Source organism: Adiantum capillus-veneris, chromosome 6 (assembly GCF_014529385.1).
Source record: "Adiantum capillus-veneris isolate H3 chromosome 6, ASM1452938v2, whole genome shotgun sequence".
Taxonomy (NCBI): domain Eukaryota; kingdom Viridiplantae; phylum Streptophyta; class Polypodiopsida; order Polypodiales; family Pteridaceae; genus Adiantum; species Adiantum capillus-veneris.
Genome location: NC_140936.1, coordinates 125,431,891 through 125,446,075, shown reverse-complemented (window position 1 = coordinate 125,446,075; position 14,185 = coordinate 125,431,891). Strand labels below are relative to the sequence as shown.

Genomic DNA, 14,185 nt, shown 5'->3' with positions numbered 1-14,185 from the left:
CCAAAAGAGAGAAGAATGAAAGCGCTCTACTCATTATATGGCTTCTCACCAACCCCATTTAAGCCTTCCAACTTGCAACAACTAGTCTTGATCAGACACCTAACCCTTCATCTCGAGAACCACTCACAAGACACCCAACCCAATGAACCCATCCTCTCAAGAACCACTCAAAAACACACGGACTATTTTTATTGTTTACTTTTATTTTTAAAATACGCGTGACATTTTTCACTAAGAAAAAGGGAACACATCGCTATGGCCTTAGCCCCTTGGGCAGGCCAAAAAGAGGACTTTTTAGGCCTCGTGTCCGTTGGCCAGATGCAGCGTCCATCGCCCGCCTATTTTGAATGCGGTGTGGGCGAACCATTTCCGTTCGTCGTGGCTTCTGCCACCTTTCTATTCTGCTTCAATGGGACGTGATATACACAAGTGAGACAGAGACTTCTTGCAAGCCCCAATTGTAACGACCTTCATCAATACAGAAGCTTTCTGCCGTTGGGTCAGGTTATGATCAAATATTGTGTGTGTGTGTGTGTGTGTGTGTGTGTGTGTGTGTGTGTGTGAGAGAGAGAGAGAGAGAGAGAGAGAGTGAGAGATGACCTTTCAAATGCAGGAGAAATCAAAGAGATATATCACAGGATGAAGCGCGCCCAAGACAAGAAGGGTGTGCAGGTGCAGAGCCGACTGGGCAGGTCAGATTTGTCCAACTATTTCTTCAAATAAGGCTTCTGCAGGATTCATGCGTGCGCAATGACATTTGAATCATAGAGCCCTTAGCACATGACCATATTGCGCAGAGCAAAGCACTTGTGCTCCTAGAAGATGGAAGCAATCAGAGTTAATAGTTAATGGTTAAAAGTTTAATGGGTAATGATTAATGGTTAATGGTTTAATGGTTTAATGGCTAATGATTAATGGTTTAATCACTACTGATTATTGATTAATGGTTAATGGTAATCACCGTGAATGGCTTTGAAAGGAGGCACTACTTGACCCTTATCACGTCGGGGTAAGGGGGTCCCCTTGCATGCGCGTGCACGCACACAATGCCCTTTCATGTGGTGCATACACAGATCCGGTAGTGCGAGATATATGACTATGGGGACATAGAGATCTCCATGCAATGGAAGCCGAGGAGGCGAGGATGGCTCGCACATTTGAGGACAGACCGTATCGCCGGCCCAAAGCACTGATACTTCTAGAAAATGGAAGCAACGAGAGTTGATCATTAATGATTAATGGTTCTTCCATAAACGGTCATCACCGAGACTAGCTCTGTATGCACATGCTAGAATAAATCATAATTACTTGTGATCACCATGGACATCTATACATATACAAGAATACATATGAGAGTTGATCATTAATGATTGATGGTTCTTCCATAAACGGTCATCACCGAGACTGGCTCTGTTTGCGCATGCTAGAATAAAGCATAATTACTTGTGATCACCGTGGACATCTATACGTATACAAGCATACATACATATACACATGTGTACATACACACACATATATGCATATACTACATACATACACAAACGCATGCGTGCACACACAGACACAAGGTGTGGTACAAAAAAGCACATACGAGAAGAATCCTTTTTCTTACTACTTTTTTATCTCCATATAGGCCTCAAACAACAAGGCCAATCTCCTTGGGCACTACAAATGCAGCAATTTCTTTTGTACAAAGTGTTGCACAGGCTTCTAGGGGCGACAAGGGACTTTATCATGAGTTCGATGGAGCCTTGCGAGCTTATAAAGCAGGAAGGTAATGTGTGTTGTGTGAATGCTTAATGCAGGGAAACTAAGAAAGTCCTCTGTCATCGTTTCCGGGAGAAAATTGATGTATGTTATGCGTCTGCATGTGTGTGTAGGTGTGTCTAGGCATGCATGTATGCTTGTATATGTGTATGTATGTATGTATGTATATGTATATATGTGGGTACATGTATGTATGTGTATATGGATGCATGCATATGTCTGTTTTTTGTATGTATGTATGTGCTCATATGTATCTATGTGTGTGTGTGTGTGTGCATGTGTCTATTTTTCTGTGTGCTAATTATATTTGTGCTATTTCACAGCATTACTATTTCGGAAACCGTGGCAAAAATGGTAGCCATATTCTTTGGTCATCCTGATCTGCTCTTGGGATTTAATGCTTTCCTCCCTAAAGGGTACAATTCAATAATCAAAAGTGTTGCGAAAGAGTTGGATTTCTCTCAAGCGTATAGCTTTGTACAGAGGATTAAAGTATGCTTTGACGCACTCAACAACATTTGTTTAAGATTTAAGTGCATGTTTTGCTCATCCTTTTTTGCTCATATATATATATATATATATATATATCTAAATTTTACAGGTTCAAGATGAGGCACTATTCAAAACGTTGATGGATATTGTCATCAATCACTATAGAGGCAACACCTCTACTACTGAGGACTTTCGTAACAAGGTGTCCGGTCTCAAATGTGCTTGCATCATTGGCTGATTTATACAATTCCTAGTGTGGATGCATGCAACCCTCAACAAAGAAGGGAGATAGGCATACATTTTTTACTTTTTTTAAATCATTTTTGCTACTTATTTGGACCTACCTTGCATGTGAAGCATTGAATTCCTTCTCTCCCCTTTTTTTTGGCCCACTTGAGGCTTTAGTAAAGCATTGAACTCTTCAAGTGATGGCTCCTAGAGAGATGCTTGAGGAAGTAGTTCTTGGTCGATAATGGATAGCACAATGCCAATCTGAGCAATTGTGGACTGTTAGATAAGGCTTGTCAATTAGTGCCATGTGGCAAGTCAATGATGGAAAACTACTTCTTCTTCCTATTTCTTATGAGAGAGGCATTAAGTAAGCATTATCTTTTGTACTTTGTTTTCCTACTTTTATAAAAGGGAAGTGAGGAGTGGGTTGGTCTCTCTCTCTCTCTCTCTCTCTCTCTCTCTCTCTCTCTCTCTCTCTCTCTCTCTCAACAGGTCTTGAGTTCAACTCCTCATCGGCTAGATCTTTGTGGTCTCTTGGGATAGTTTCCTACAACGTTAAAACTCTCTTCTTCTTCTTCTTCTTCTTCTTCTTCTTCTCTCTCTCTCTCTCTCTCTCTCTCTCTCTCTCTCACACACACACACACTATTTCTTATATTCTTATGCAGACCATTGTGACTTCAGACCTTGTTTTTTTTAATAGCTTTCAACCTTGGTCCCTTCATTTAAGAGCCTCATAATGACTTCCTTTTTATACTTATTGTTTTAGAAAGCCAACATGAGCCACCCTTCACCTTGTTTTTGGCAATTCTTATCTTTTTACCAGGTTGCAGATCTTTGGAAGAATCATTCAGCTCTAGTGGAAGAGTTTGTGTGCTTTTTTCCTGAAGATCTTTTCAATTCTTTAAATCCCAATGAAAATGCCCGGGAAAGGCGCACATATATGGATACCCCAATTTCTAAGCTAGACTTGTCACAATGCAACAAGTGCAGTCCTTCTTATCGCCGTTTACCGCCTAATGTATGTCACTCGTGGAGTTATGATCTCCATCCAAATTGTTTGCCTTCAAACACTGAATGTACAATGCACATAATGCTGCATATTTCTTGGGTTTGATGTAGTATCCCTTCCCAAGTGTTGCATCACGGACACCACTAGCACGTGCTGTTCTTAATGACAAATGGGTGCTCGGTCGAATCAGCGAAGACAGCTACTATGGAAATCCTAGGCCCACAAATAAGTATGAAAAGGCTATACAGAAGTGCGATGACGACAGGTATGAGTCGTCATGGACAAATTCCATGGGAAAAAACAACATTTTCACACAGAAATAAGGGAATCAAGAAGTTGATGCTTAGCACAATCACATGCGCAGGTATGAATTGGATATGCTTATAGAGACTGCCACCTACACACTTGAAGGCTTGGAAAGGTTATCGGATGCAATTCAAAAACAAGGAGAGGTTATCGTGGATGATTACTTGACAGGTATTATGCATACTAGTACGGCCGGCCTCCTTCACCGGCCTCTCTCTCCCCCTCTCTCCCTCTTTATCGCGTGCAAAGGGGCTTGTTTGTAGCCTTCAAGTCGCAGATTGCGACACGTGTAAAGGGCTCCCCCTTCCGCCATATTATGTTAGTAGATATTTTGCAAGCATTCGCACATGCACGTGCACCCAAACATCTAATAATAACACACAATACGACCTGTGGCTTAACGTGGATTTTCGTAGTTCTGTCGTGCAAAAATTGGTTATGCATTTGATACAGATGGACAGCTTAATTCGCCAAAACTGACTAATTCCGCCATGATAGAATTTACCATTCCTTCATCCACTTTTCGGTAATAGCTTGCCAATTAACATTTTCAAGCCAAAAGCACCATGAGAAAAGCCATATCTTTTCTTCTATTGTTTTCAATGGGCTTCTAAAAGAAGTTCTTAATATTCCTTTGGCCAAAGGTATTGAGTGTCCATCTTTCAATTATCTCTCTCTTTTTGCAATCTGCTTACTTATCTGCGTCTTTTACGAGGTCTAAATATAAGTAACATGTATTTATTTCCCTCACATTTTTTTGATTTCCTTTTTAAAAGGGCATCGTGTGTTTAGAAGCATTATTTTTAGATCCCAATAATTAGTTCTCACTTTGATTCTATGGTTTTATCCATGCATAGCTATCCAATTGCGACATATTGAGCGCATCTATGGGGAGCATGGCCTTGAGGCTCTTGACAGTCTCCATGGAGACCCCCGTTCAACCGTCCCCATACTTCTTGTTCGTGTCCGACAAAAGAGCGATGAATGGTTGGCATTGAAGGAAACTTCAATCAGGCTTTGGGCAGATGCTGTAGCTAAAAACTATGAGAAGTCTCGGATTATTCCCAAAAAATAAATAAGTCCTTTAAAGTACAAGCTGAAACCTGTGATTAACCGATTGTGTTATAAGTCGTTGGTTGCATTGGCTTATTGATATCTTCTAATGCAAGCATTGTCTTGTTGCAGGGACCTTTGAAATTCGCGATTTTGATGTCATTACGGAACGCTCTCGTTTTTGGCGGAGGATATGTCATCTTCCATTTTTTGAGTATTTGAGAATTTCTAACGGTTCTTTGTATGTTTTTTTTTTGACAGAACTCTTGGAGATTTGAATGTAGCTACTACAAAAGCATACGTTAAGTCAGTCAATGCTATCACAAATTCTCGTCGCATCGGACTTGATGCAACGAGGATTTGATAAGGGAAGTGATTGCCGTTGAATTTTCTCACAAAAGTGTTGATAAGAATCCACGCATTGATTTGATTGTTTTCTCCTTTGATAAGATTTTTTTTTCCATGGAAAATACACACACACTGCCAAAAAAGCAGTTGAAGGTGTGAATTCTGCCCAAGTCACCTGCCGAAGTTAGTAACGGTCTTCATATTAGATTTCTCCCCATAAGTTAGGCCTCATCTTCAGCACATTTACAACCCACGAGCACCAAGGGCCTCTATGCATGACAAAAGCTTACGCATACAAGAACATTCTCCGAAACAAAGGCCAACATTTCTAGTTGCTTCATCTAATCAAAATAGAAATGTTTGCAATCAGCACAATGCGCGATCAAAATAGAGCAAAGATCGTATATTATTCGTTTGTAATCAATCAAGTTGAGCCCAAATCAAATGCCCAACTTACAATGCAAGGAACAAGTAAGAGCCCTCTCTTAAGTCTTCATGAATATCCTCCTTTCCATAGGCATCAAAAGTGCATGCAAATGAATACATATAATCCACAAAAGCATGATCGCTAGAAAAAGATATGGAAAAATCTTTCAATTCATTCCCACGATTGCTTTGTGGCATCACTTACCCTCAAATTGAAAAAAGCCAAAACTTTAAGAACTTATCAAAACCTGCTGTTTTGGAGCATCTTGACTAGGATTGCTTCAAAACAAGAATAAGGCTCCTGTTGGTGGAGTCGACAATCTTTGTGAATGGTTTATAATTAGTAATTGGTGTTTTGACACTTGCATTTGCAGAGTAGAGTAAGCTGGAGCAAAAATAAGAGGAAGGCTCATAATTAGCTTCGAATGGGCATTTAAATCACCTTCCATAATTTCATATGCAACTTCGATGGTGTATCGGTTGCATTGTTCCATAGCTCAATGAATTTAGGTATTGATAACCATAAATATACCTTCAAAAAGAATTGCTTGTACTATTAGAGTTGTAGCCTAGTATTTTGTTCTGGTGGGTGTGTGAAAACCCAAATTCAATTCCTTCAGTCGAAAAGAAAAAAATCACGAACCTATGGACTTATCACTCCCCTTAAAAAGAGTAAGATATCTTTACATCTTAGATATTTTACTGGCTTATACTTTACACAGAATACTCTCTTTCAGCATTTGCATAAACTACTTGAAAAGTTGACTGCTGATGGTATAATGAAAGATTTGTTATTCATAGATTTATCAAGGTGCTTGCTTTTGAGCAACATGCATAAAGAAACACAAACTTGCATCACTCTGTTCTCCATTAATGACCCATCAAATGTCTTGCAATAATTGGGGAATGCCCAATTCTTGGATGAAGATACATCCTCAATAACCACAGATGACATAAAAAAGAGACACGTTCGACTCCCAAAAGCATGCGGCAATCTCCTCATCATGATCGTACCCGTGGTTATCAAAATCAGGCAGCTAAAAAGTTATCCTTCCGTATATTGGTGCATTGTCCTCCAGCTTCATTGTCAGAAGTATATATTTCTGCCAATGAAATGCGTAAGAGGCAATCACAAGGAGACAACGCCGAGATCTATTCAAGGCTATGGCTTTTGCGAACACTTCGGTCGATTGCACTACAATCAACTAAAGCTGAAAACCAGGAGCCCCGCCCTATACCCTCAATGCACAGATGAAACCATATGAGCTGTATCAGTACGAAACGCAATTGAAGGTAGCAAATCAAACTGCTGTTAGTAGGACTATCAATCGAAAGTTCATTCAAGTAAGGTGAACCCACTGCTTCAAGGGCACCAGCTACTCACACACCAATTGCTCATTATCTGATGCAAAGCATTGCCCAAAGCACAAGAAACGTCGCTTCGATTTTGCCGGGCTTCCTCCATCCGACAGGTCGTCTTTGAGCTGTTTAGGGCTTCCCCCATCTGATATGTCATCCTTTAGAATACTGTTGAGTTTAGGTGACAAGCTGTGTGTGGGGACCCGTGGTTCCGGCTCAGGTATTGTGGGAAGCAAAGTTGCTAGCATTTGCACGACCTGGCCAAAAGTTGGCCGCATGTTTGGTTCTTCCGCCCAGCATGACTGCAAAATGAAGACTAGCTCCTCTGGCAACCCATCAGGAATAGTTGGTCTCGCATTCTACCAGGAAAAACAAGAAGTAAATATACTCAGTTGAAGAGGACATAAAAATCCTAAGCTTCCCATCTCAAATGTATCTTCGAAAACTAGAAATTTGAAAGTTTGCAGAAGAAATTAAATGGAAATTTAAAGAAAACTTCACTGAGACGTCAATGTAAAAGCAAAGCTAAGAATATATAGAGAGAGAATGAATGCCCCATTCACCGATAAGCGGTCAAACAGAAACAACATATGACAGATTATAATACACCTGAAATTTGCTTACATTTTAAATTTGCTTACATTTTGAGTATAGAATTATATATTAATACAGAAACAAAGAAATGATCCTCATTAATAAAGAGAATACAGGTTTAAATTCAACAAAATCAATACAAAAAAGGACAGAACACAAGCAACAAATAAACAGAAATCCTTTCTTGAAAGAAATACAACCAAAATACTACAAATAATAGGAAAATAAACTTCTCTCTTTTGCTGCTAATGTGATGGTGGCCATGTTTATTGAAACTTGCCTACACCAACCTTGAATGCTGCTGCATATGCTGCCTGAAGATTCGACATCCCTTCGAAAGGCAATCTGTTGGTCACCAGCTCCCAAAGCACTATTCCAAAGCTATACACGTCTACCTTATTATTGTAGTGTTTCTTATCCCCAAGCCGCAAAGTCACAGTACTATAAAGCTGCCATGCAGAACAAGCATTACCTTCAAAGTCGTTTAAAGATCAATCAAATATGTTGGTAAAGCTCTTGCTCATAAATAAATAAGAAGAGGAAGGGGGAGAAAGCAACCTCAGGAGCCATCCACCGATAGGTGCCAGTCTCTGCAGTCATCATCTCTGTCAGAGACTCTTCCCTGGCCAACCCAAAGTCAACCAGCTTGACAGATTTCTGATTGGCAGTCAATAGCAGATTGTCTGTGACAGTATCAAAAACCCAGGAAAAAAAATTTATTGGACCTCTGTCATTCAAAGCACTCTCAAGAATGACTAAGAACTTTTTATTCCTGATGTTAGCGTCAGGGAAATGGGCTAGTCACATGGTAGTAAAATGTAAAAATGGTGTGTGTCACACATGAACGCCCACACACACATGAACAGTTATGTACTTGCCCTCAGAATCGACATCATTAGGCATTCTGAGGGATTTTTCAAGCAGCAGAAATCAGCCTCTTTTCTATGCACAGAGAGAGAGAGAGAGAGAGAGAGAGAGAGAGAGAAGAAGAAGAAGAAGAAGAGAGTTTTAACGTTGTAGGAAACATTAGAAGATTTTGGAGGTCATTTGAAGGGCTTTCTAAGAAATTATATTTCTCTCTCTAGAAAATCTTCTTAAACTGCATTTGCACTTATTGAGTACGTCCAAAAAGACAACTAGATACTTTGAAAAGTAAACCTAACTTTCTGCCTTTTTTGAAAACGGTCACCTTTTTATTAAATGTGATTGTCTTTTTCACAAGGTCGGCACCACTCGTTCAATACGGCTTTCTACATCATTGAAATTTTTAAAAAAATATACAAAACTGTCAGATAATGTCAGAATTTAAAGATTTGGACACCGCCAATGCGTATGGAACGCCCAAATACCTAAAAATTGACTGTTTACTTGCCCGTTGTGACACCCGAAGAGGGAGAAAATGCCCAAAAACCCCTAAAAGGGGGTTTTAGCCGAACGGCGCGCGAGGGGCACTCTAAATTCTTGTGAAATGGCCTCTGTGCGCCGTTCGGCCACTTCTTCCTTTTATGGGTATGTATATATATATATATATATATATGTATAAACCCATCAAAGGGAGAAGTAACTAAACGATATATATTGTCAGGTGCAGCGGAAGAGAAGAAGGATTTTGCTCAGATCTAGTACTTCGCACACAAACACAAGGGACACTTCACTTCACTTGAAAGAACTGAACTGAACTGAAAGAAAGAGAGTCAAGAGAGAGAAAAGAGACGACACAGGGATGTCGGGTCCAAACCCTCAAGAGCCCCCTTGCTCTGTTGCCAAAGCAAGTACTTTCTTTATCCTTGCACAATGCTGATACAAGGACTAAATGCTGAGATGTTGATGCTAATGGGTACTGACACTACTGATGTTGGGAACTACTGAACTGATGGATACTGAAGAACTGAGAGGTTCTATGTCGACGACGGGGTACTGCGAATTCTATGTCGAAGACGGGAGGTCGACGACGAGGTCTATGTCGAAGACGATGAAGTCGACAACAAGGTACTAGGGTCTTTGTCGACGAAGATTCTGTGTCGAAGACGATGATGTCGACGGCGGGTACTGCTGGTCTATGTCGACGACGACGACGATGGTGACTATGATGATGACGACGATGGTGTCGTCGTCAAGTTCGGGACTATGATGACGATGATGAAGGTGTCGTCGTCAAGATAGGATCTGCGATGACGATGATGATGTCGACGACGACGGCGTCGAGGATGAAAACTGAAAACGCTAGATGCTCTGCTGGGGATCAGCTACTGTGGCGGCATTGCGGCTTGGATCTGCAACCGCCGTGTGGTGCAAGGGCTGAAAAGTAAAAACGCTGGCTGATCTGGCTGAAAATGCAAAACGCTAGGCTGATCTGGATTCTGCTTGGCCGATGCGGCGAGGATCTGCAACGGAATGGGGAGGATCCGCGAAGCTAAGGGCTGAACTGAAAATGCTGGTGGCTGATGGCTGAAAATGCTGATTGCTGGAGACTCAAATGAAATGCATTGTGAATCTTCCAAGTATTGGGCCGCTTCAGTCTAAAGAAGACATCGTTTATCATTTCTTTTATCTGCAAAGGGTCATAGTATCTCATGCTAAGCTTTGGAAAAAGCCGCTCCTTTCACTTTTTCTTTCTTAGGCGTGCCTTCTCAAAACGTAAGAGCACCCAACCGTCTTCCTTTAATTTCAAATCACGACAGTGTCGATCTGCTGCCTTCTTGTGCCTTTCCTGAGATTTCGCTAAAGCCTCCCGGACCTTGGCAAAAGCAGTGTCAAGTCCTCGTGTACTGGTCGGCTTCAAAAATCTTATCTTTCGTGCTAAGGAAGGGTGGAACCTTCGGAGCGCCTTCAATGATCTCAAACGGCGCCTTCCCCGTCGAAAAGTGGATCGTGTTATTGTAGGAAAATTCCACCAAGGCCAAAAAAATTTCCCATTGAGTCTTCTGATCAAAGATGTAAGAATTCAATAAATCCAGTACGACTGAATTTGCAATCTCAGATTGCCCATCTGTCTGCGGGTGGAAAGATGACGAGAACAGCAACCTTGGGCCAATGTTCTCCCAAATAGCCTTCCAAAACAAACTCGTGAATCGGGGACCTCCGTCAGAGACGATTGTCTCAGGCATGCCATGTAATCTGAAAATCTGTGCAATGAACACTCTCGCTAAATGATCCGGCTTGACTGTTTTCTTCATTGGCACGAAGTGAGCTTGCTTGCTAAATCTGTCGATGACATTCCAAATGCCATCATGCCTACTCTGTGTCTTCGGGAGATCAAAAATGAAATCCATAGCAATACTTTCCTAGGGACGGGTGGGAATGGATAAAGGCTCTAACAATCCCTATGCTTTATGCCTGTCAAACTTGACCTTTTGGCATACCAAGCAACTGCGTACAAAGTCGTCCACATCCTTCTTGAGTCTCGGCCAAAAGAAGTAACGCTCCACACCTTTCAAGATGGTGTCAATGCCGCGGTGACCCGTAAAAGGTGGACAATGGCATTCAGTTAGAACCTTTTCCCTCAACGGCTGTGTAACGCACAACATCGTTTTCTTCATCAAGTAGCCATCCTGTATGGAATATCCCGCTACTACCTCCCCATTCTGTATTCGCGTGAATACATCAGAAAAACCTGGATTTGTGGCGTACTGATCGACCATGTCCTCAAAGCTTCTAAGAATGAATCACGGAAATAGCCAAAACTAACGGCTTCTGGGACAAAGCATCTGCCACCAAGTTCTTTTGTCCCTGTACATGGACAATCTGGAAGTGAAACTATGACAAGATGTTATCCCACCGCATCTACTTTTCCGAAAGTTGCTTCTGTGACAAGAAGTAGCGTAAACTTTGATGATCAGTGAAGACCGTAAAATCGGCTCCAAGTAGGTGATGTCACCACTGAGTGTAAGGATTCTAGGTACTAATCCTTAATTAAGTACTTAAACTCATGATTAAGACTCAAGAAACTTGAACTGAACTCAGAAACAAGACTTAGAAGACTGTGTGTTTATTGATTGAATGTGTGATACAAGGGCTCCTTATATAGGAGACGAAGAGACATAAATGAAAAGACATGTCTCCTGGTGAAGAGACATGACTTTAGATGTAACAACACATCCTTTCGGCGAAGAGCTGCAACCATTGGGCGAAGAGTCGCACCCGTAGAGCAAAGGGGTGTGACCAGTCGTCGAAGGAGTGTGGCTTTTGGCGAAGAGGCACGTCTTTTGAGCGAAGGGGTGTGACCATCCAAGCGTAGGGGTCCTCCTTGGCATGGCACTTCGCGTATCTGCAACTAGGAGTAGATGTAATACTGCAACATAGTCACAATCGTGACATTCCCTCCCTCTTTAAATAAAACCCAAGGTAGTTGTAGAACAGGAGAAGGAAATGTATTGTTGTGCTTCTGCATCTAAAGCTCTTTCTGTAAAGTCCCACGTAATGGCATTGTTATTGACCATGACTATTTTGCCAAACTGAAAACTGATCATATCTGCAACTTGATAAGTGCCTTTGTCAAAGTCTTTTGTAACTTCAAGCTGTCCAAGAAAAGATTGAATCTGTGTCTGCTTCGAGTGAAATTATTGATTACTGACTTGAGTTGTCTGTTGAGTGATGACCACTAGTTGGAAATCTGTAAAGTATTCCATTGGTTTGTCTGGAACAGTAAAATCCTCTTGAAGGGATCTCGTAAACTAAGACAGAGTAGTTTTTGAAGGTATATCCATTTGTAAAGGTTTATCTATGGAACAAGTTGGGTCCAAAGATTCATTTGCAATGACTAAAGTCGTGCTGCAAGAGTCTGTATCTGCTTTATCCTTTGCACCGCTGAAGGCAAGGACTGGAGTCTTCAAGTTTGAAGAATTATCATTCACCAAAGCATATGGTATCTGTTTAGAGACAAAGACTTGGTTCTGCAAGGGTGGTGACAAGGCTACTTTTTCTGCCTGGAACACGGCCAAAGAAGGGGTTTTGTGCTTGTTGGTTGTCACACAAGAACCTGAATCTTCTGAATCTTCAGTTGTTTCAGCGGGTATTAAGGCTTCCAGTTGAGAAGGGGGAGATTGATGGAGCTGTTTCCTCTTAGACCTCTGCAAAATCCTCTTGCACAAGGAAAGGATCAATAAATCTTCAGCTTTACCACCATCAGATAAGAAAGACTTCAATGTAGGGCATGGCACTTCGCGCTTAATAAGGATTAACACCTAGAATCCTCACACTGAGTAAGAGCATGGATAACCGCCAAAAGCTCTCTCTCATAAATTTGTGTTGTCAATTCTGACCTTGAAAACAATCGGCTCTCATAGGCAATGACATGGCCTTCTTGCATTAAGACCGCATCCAGACTACGACCACAAGCATCACAATACACTCCGGATGACTTTTGCAAATCCGGTAAAGTCAATACTGGTCCCGTAATCAATTTCTCTTTCAATGTCTGAAAGGCAGTCACCTCTGTAAGTCCCCACGAGAAAGGGACTCCTTTCTATGTCAGAATGTGCATAGGGGAAGCTACCTCTGCAAACTTCTGAATGAACCGCCGGTAGTAAGAACATAAGCCCAAGAAGCCTCTAACTTCATGAACATTCTTCAAATCGGGCCAATCACGTATAGTCTCAATCTTGACAGGGTCCATCTATACTCCTGCTGCTGAGACGATGTGTCCCAAAAAGTGTATCTTTGGCAAGAAAAATTCACTCTTTTTGGCATTGATAACTGACTTGTGATCTCGCAATGCCTGAAAGACCTGTAGCAGATGGTGTTTATGTTCTACTTCATCCTTGGAGAAGACTACAATGTCATCAAAGAAAGTACCGACAAACAATCTGTACTCTCTAAAAATCCTATCCATCATTCTGTTTTAAGTCACTGGAGCATTGGTAAGGCCAAAAGGCATCACCAAAAATTCATACAAACCGAAGCTCGTCCAAAAGGTTGTCTTGTAGACATCTGCTGGCGCGATTCTGATCTGATAATATCCGCTTTTCAAATCGATCTTGCTAAAACAAGAGGATCCCTATAGTCGGTCAAGAATATCATCGATCCTTGGAATTGGGAATCTGTCCTTGATGGTGATTTTATTGAGAGCTTTGTAATCAATGCACATTCTCCAAGATCCGTGTTTCTTTAAACCAACATCAGAGAGCAGTAGGGTGAGGTCTTTCACTTGGTTCATAATCTCTTCATTCTGGGCTCGGCTAACACAGTAAGGTGGCGGGTTTGGTGGAGTGCTTCCAGGTATCAGATCAATGGTATGATCCTCAGGACAAGATGGTGGCAACTCGCATGGCAAGCCCTCAGAAAAGCAATCGGCATGAGTATGGAGAAAATCTTGGTGTTCTTTATCAAGTCCAAACATGTTCGGTCTATGTTTATCATTCAACTCTTTTAAGTAGATCGAGTAAACAAAGAGACTGGATTTCATTAATTTGGAAATGACCCGAAGGCGATACAATAGGGATAGACTCGCCCTTCCGTTTTACATCAAGTACAATTTTTATGTCCTTTTCATTTGTCAAAGTCGCTTTCTTTGCTCGATAATCGATCACGGCATTGTTCTTATGGTACCAAGAGACTCCTAGGAAGACGTCACAACCTTCCAAGGGCATTATGTAAAAATC

General features: G+C 41.4%; 2 protein-coding genes across 5 annotated transcripts in view; one reads left to right on the top strand and one right to left on the bottom strand.

Moving 5' to 3' along the window:
* Positions 1 to 366: 366 nt before the first annotated feature.
* LOC147456226 (paired amphipathic helix protein Sin3-like 5) lies at positions 367 to 6,333 on the top strand. 3 transcript variants are annotated; one of them, XM_086514761.1, is made up of 10 exons: positions 367 to 504; positions 614 to 692; positions 1,634 to 1,774; positions 2,091 to 2,259; positions 2,369 to 2,461; positions 3,315 to 3,509; positions 3,611 to 3,765; positions 3,865 to 3,977; positions 4,664 to 4,895; positions 4,992 to 6,333. In XM_086514761.1, exons 2-9 carry the CDS (start codon positions 640 to 642, stop codon positions 4,879 to 4,881), a joined length of 1,137 nt encoding a protein of 378 aa, XP_086370887.1. In that variant the 5' UTR covers positions 367 to 504; positions 614 to 639; the 3' UTR covers positions 4,882 to 4,895; positions 4,992 to 6,333. The 3 variants fall into 3 exon arrangements, with proteins under 3 accessions (XP_086370887.1, XP_086370889.1, XP_086370888.1); XM_086514762.1 differs by lacking the exon at positions 367 to 504 and having other exon boundaries at positions 577 to 692; XM_086514763.1 differs by lacking the exons at positions 4,664 to 4,895; positions 4,992 to 6,333 and having other exon boundaries at positions 3,865 to 4,504.
* A 139-nt stretch (positions 6,334 to 6,472) lies between these two features.
* Positions 6,473 to 14,185, bottom strand: part of LOC147456225 (serine/threonine-protein kinase STY13-like) — a 26,880-nt gene continuing 19,167 nt past the window's right edge. For both annotated transcript variants that reach the window (XM_086514759.1, XM_086514760.1), the window contains exons 5-7: positions 8,145 to 8,269; positions 7,877 to 8,035; positions 6,473 to 7,351 (exon numbers count right to left, since the gene is read on the bottom strand). In XM_086514759.1, coding sequence (XP_086370885.1) covers positions 7,010 to 7,351; positions 7,877 to 8,035; positions 8,145 to 8,269 — 626 coding nt within the window. In that variant the 3' untranslated portion in view covers positions 6,473 to 7,009. The remainder of the gene's footprint in view (positions 7,352 to 7,876; positions 8,036 to 8,144; positions 8,270 to 14,185) is intronic.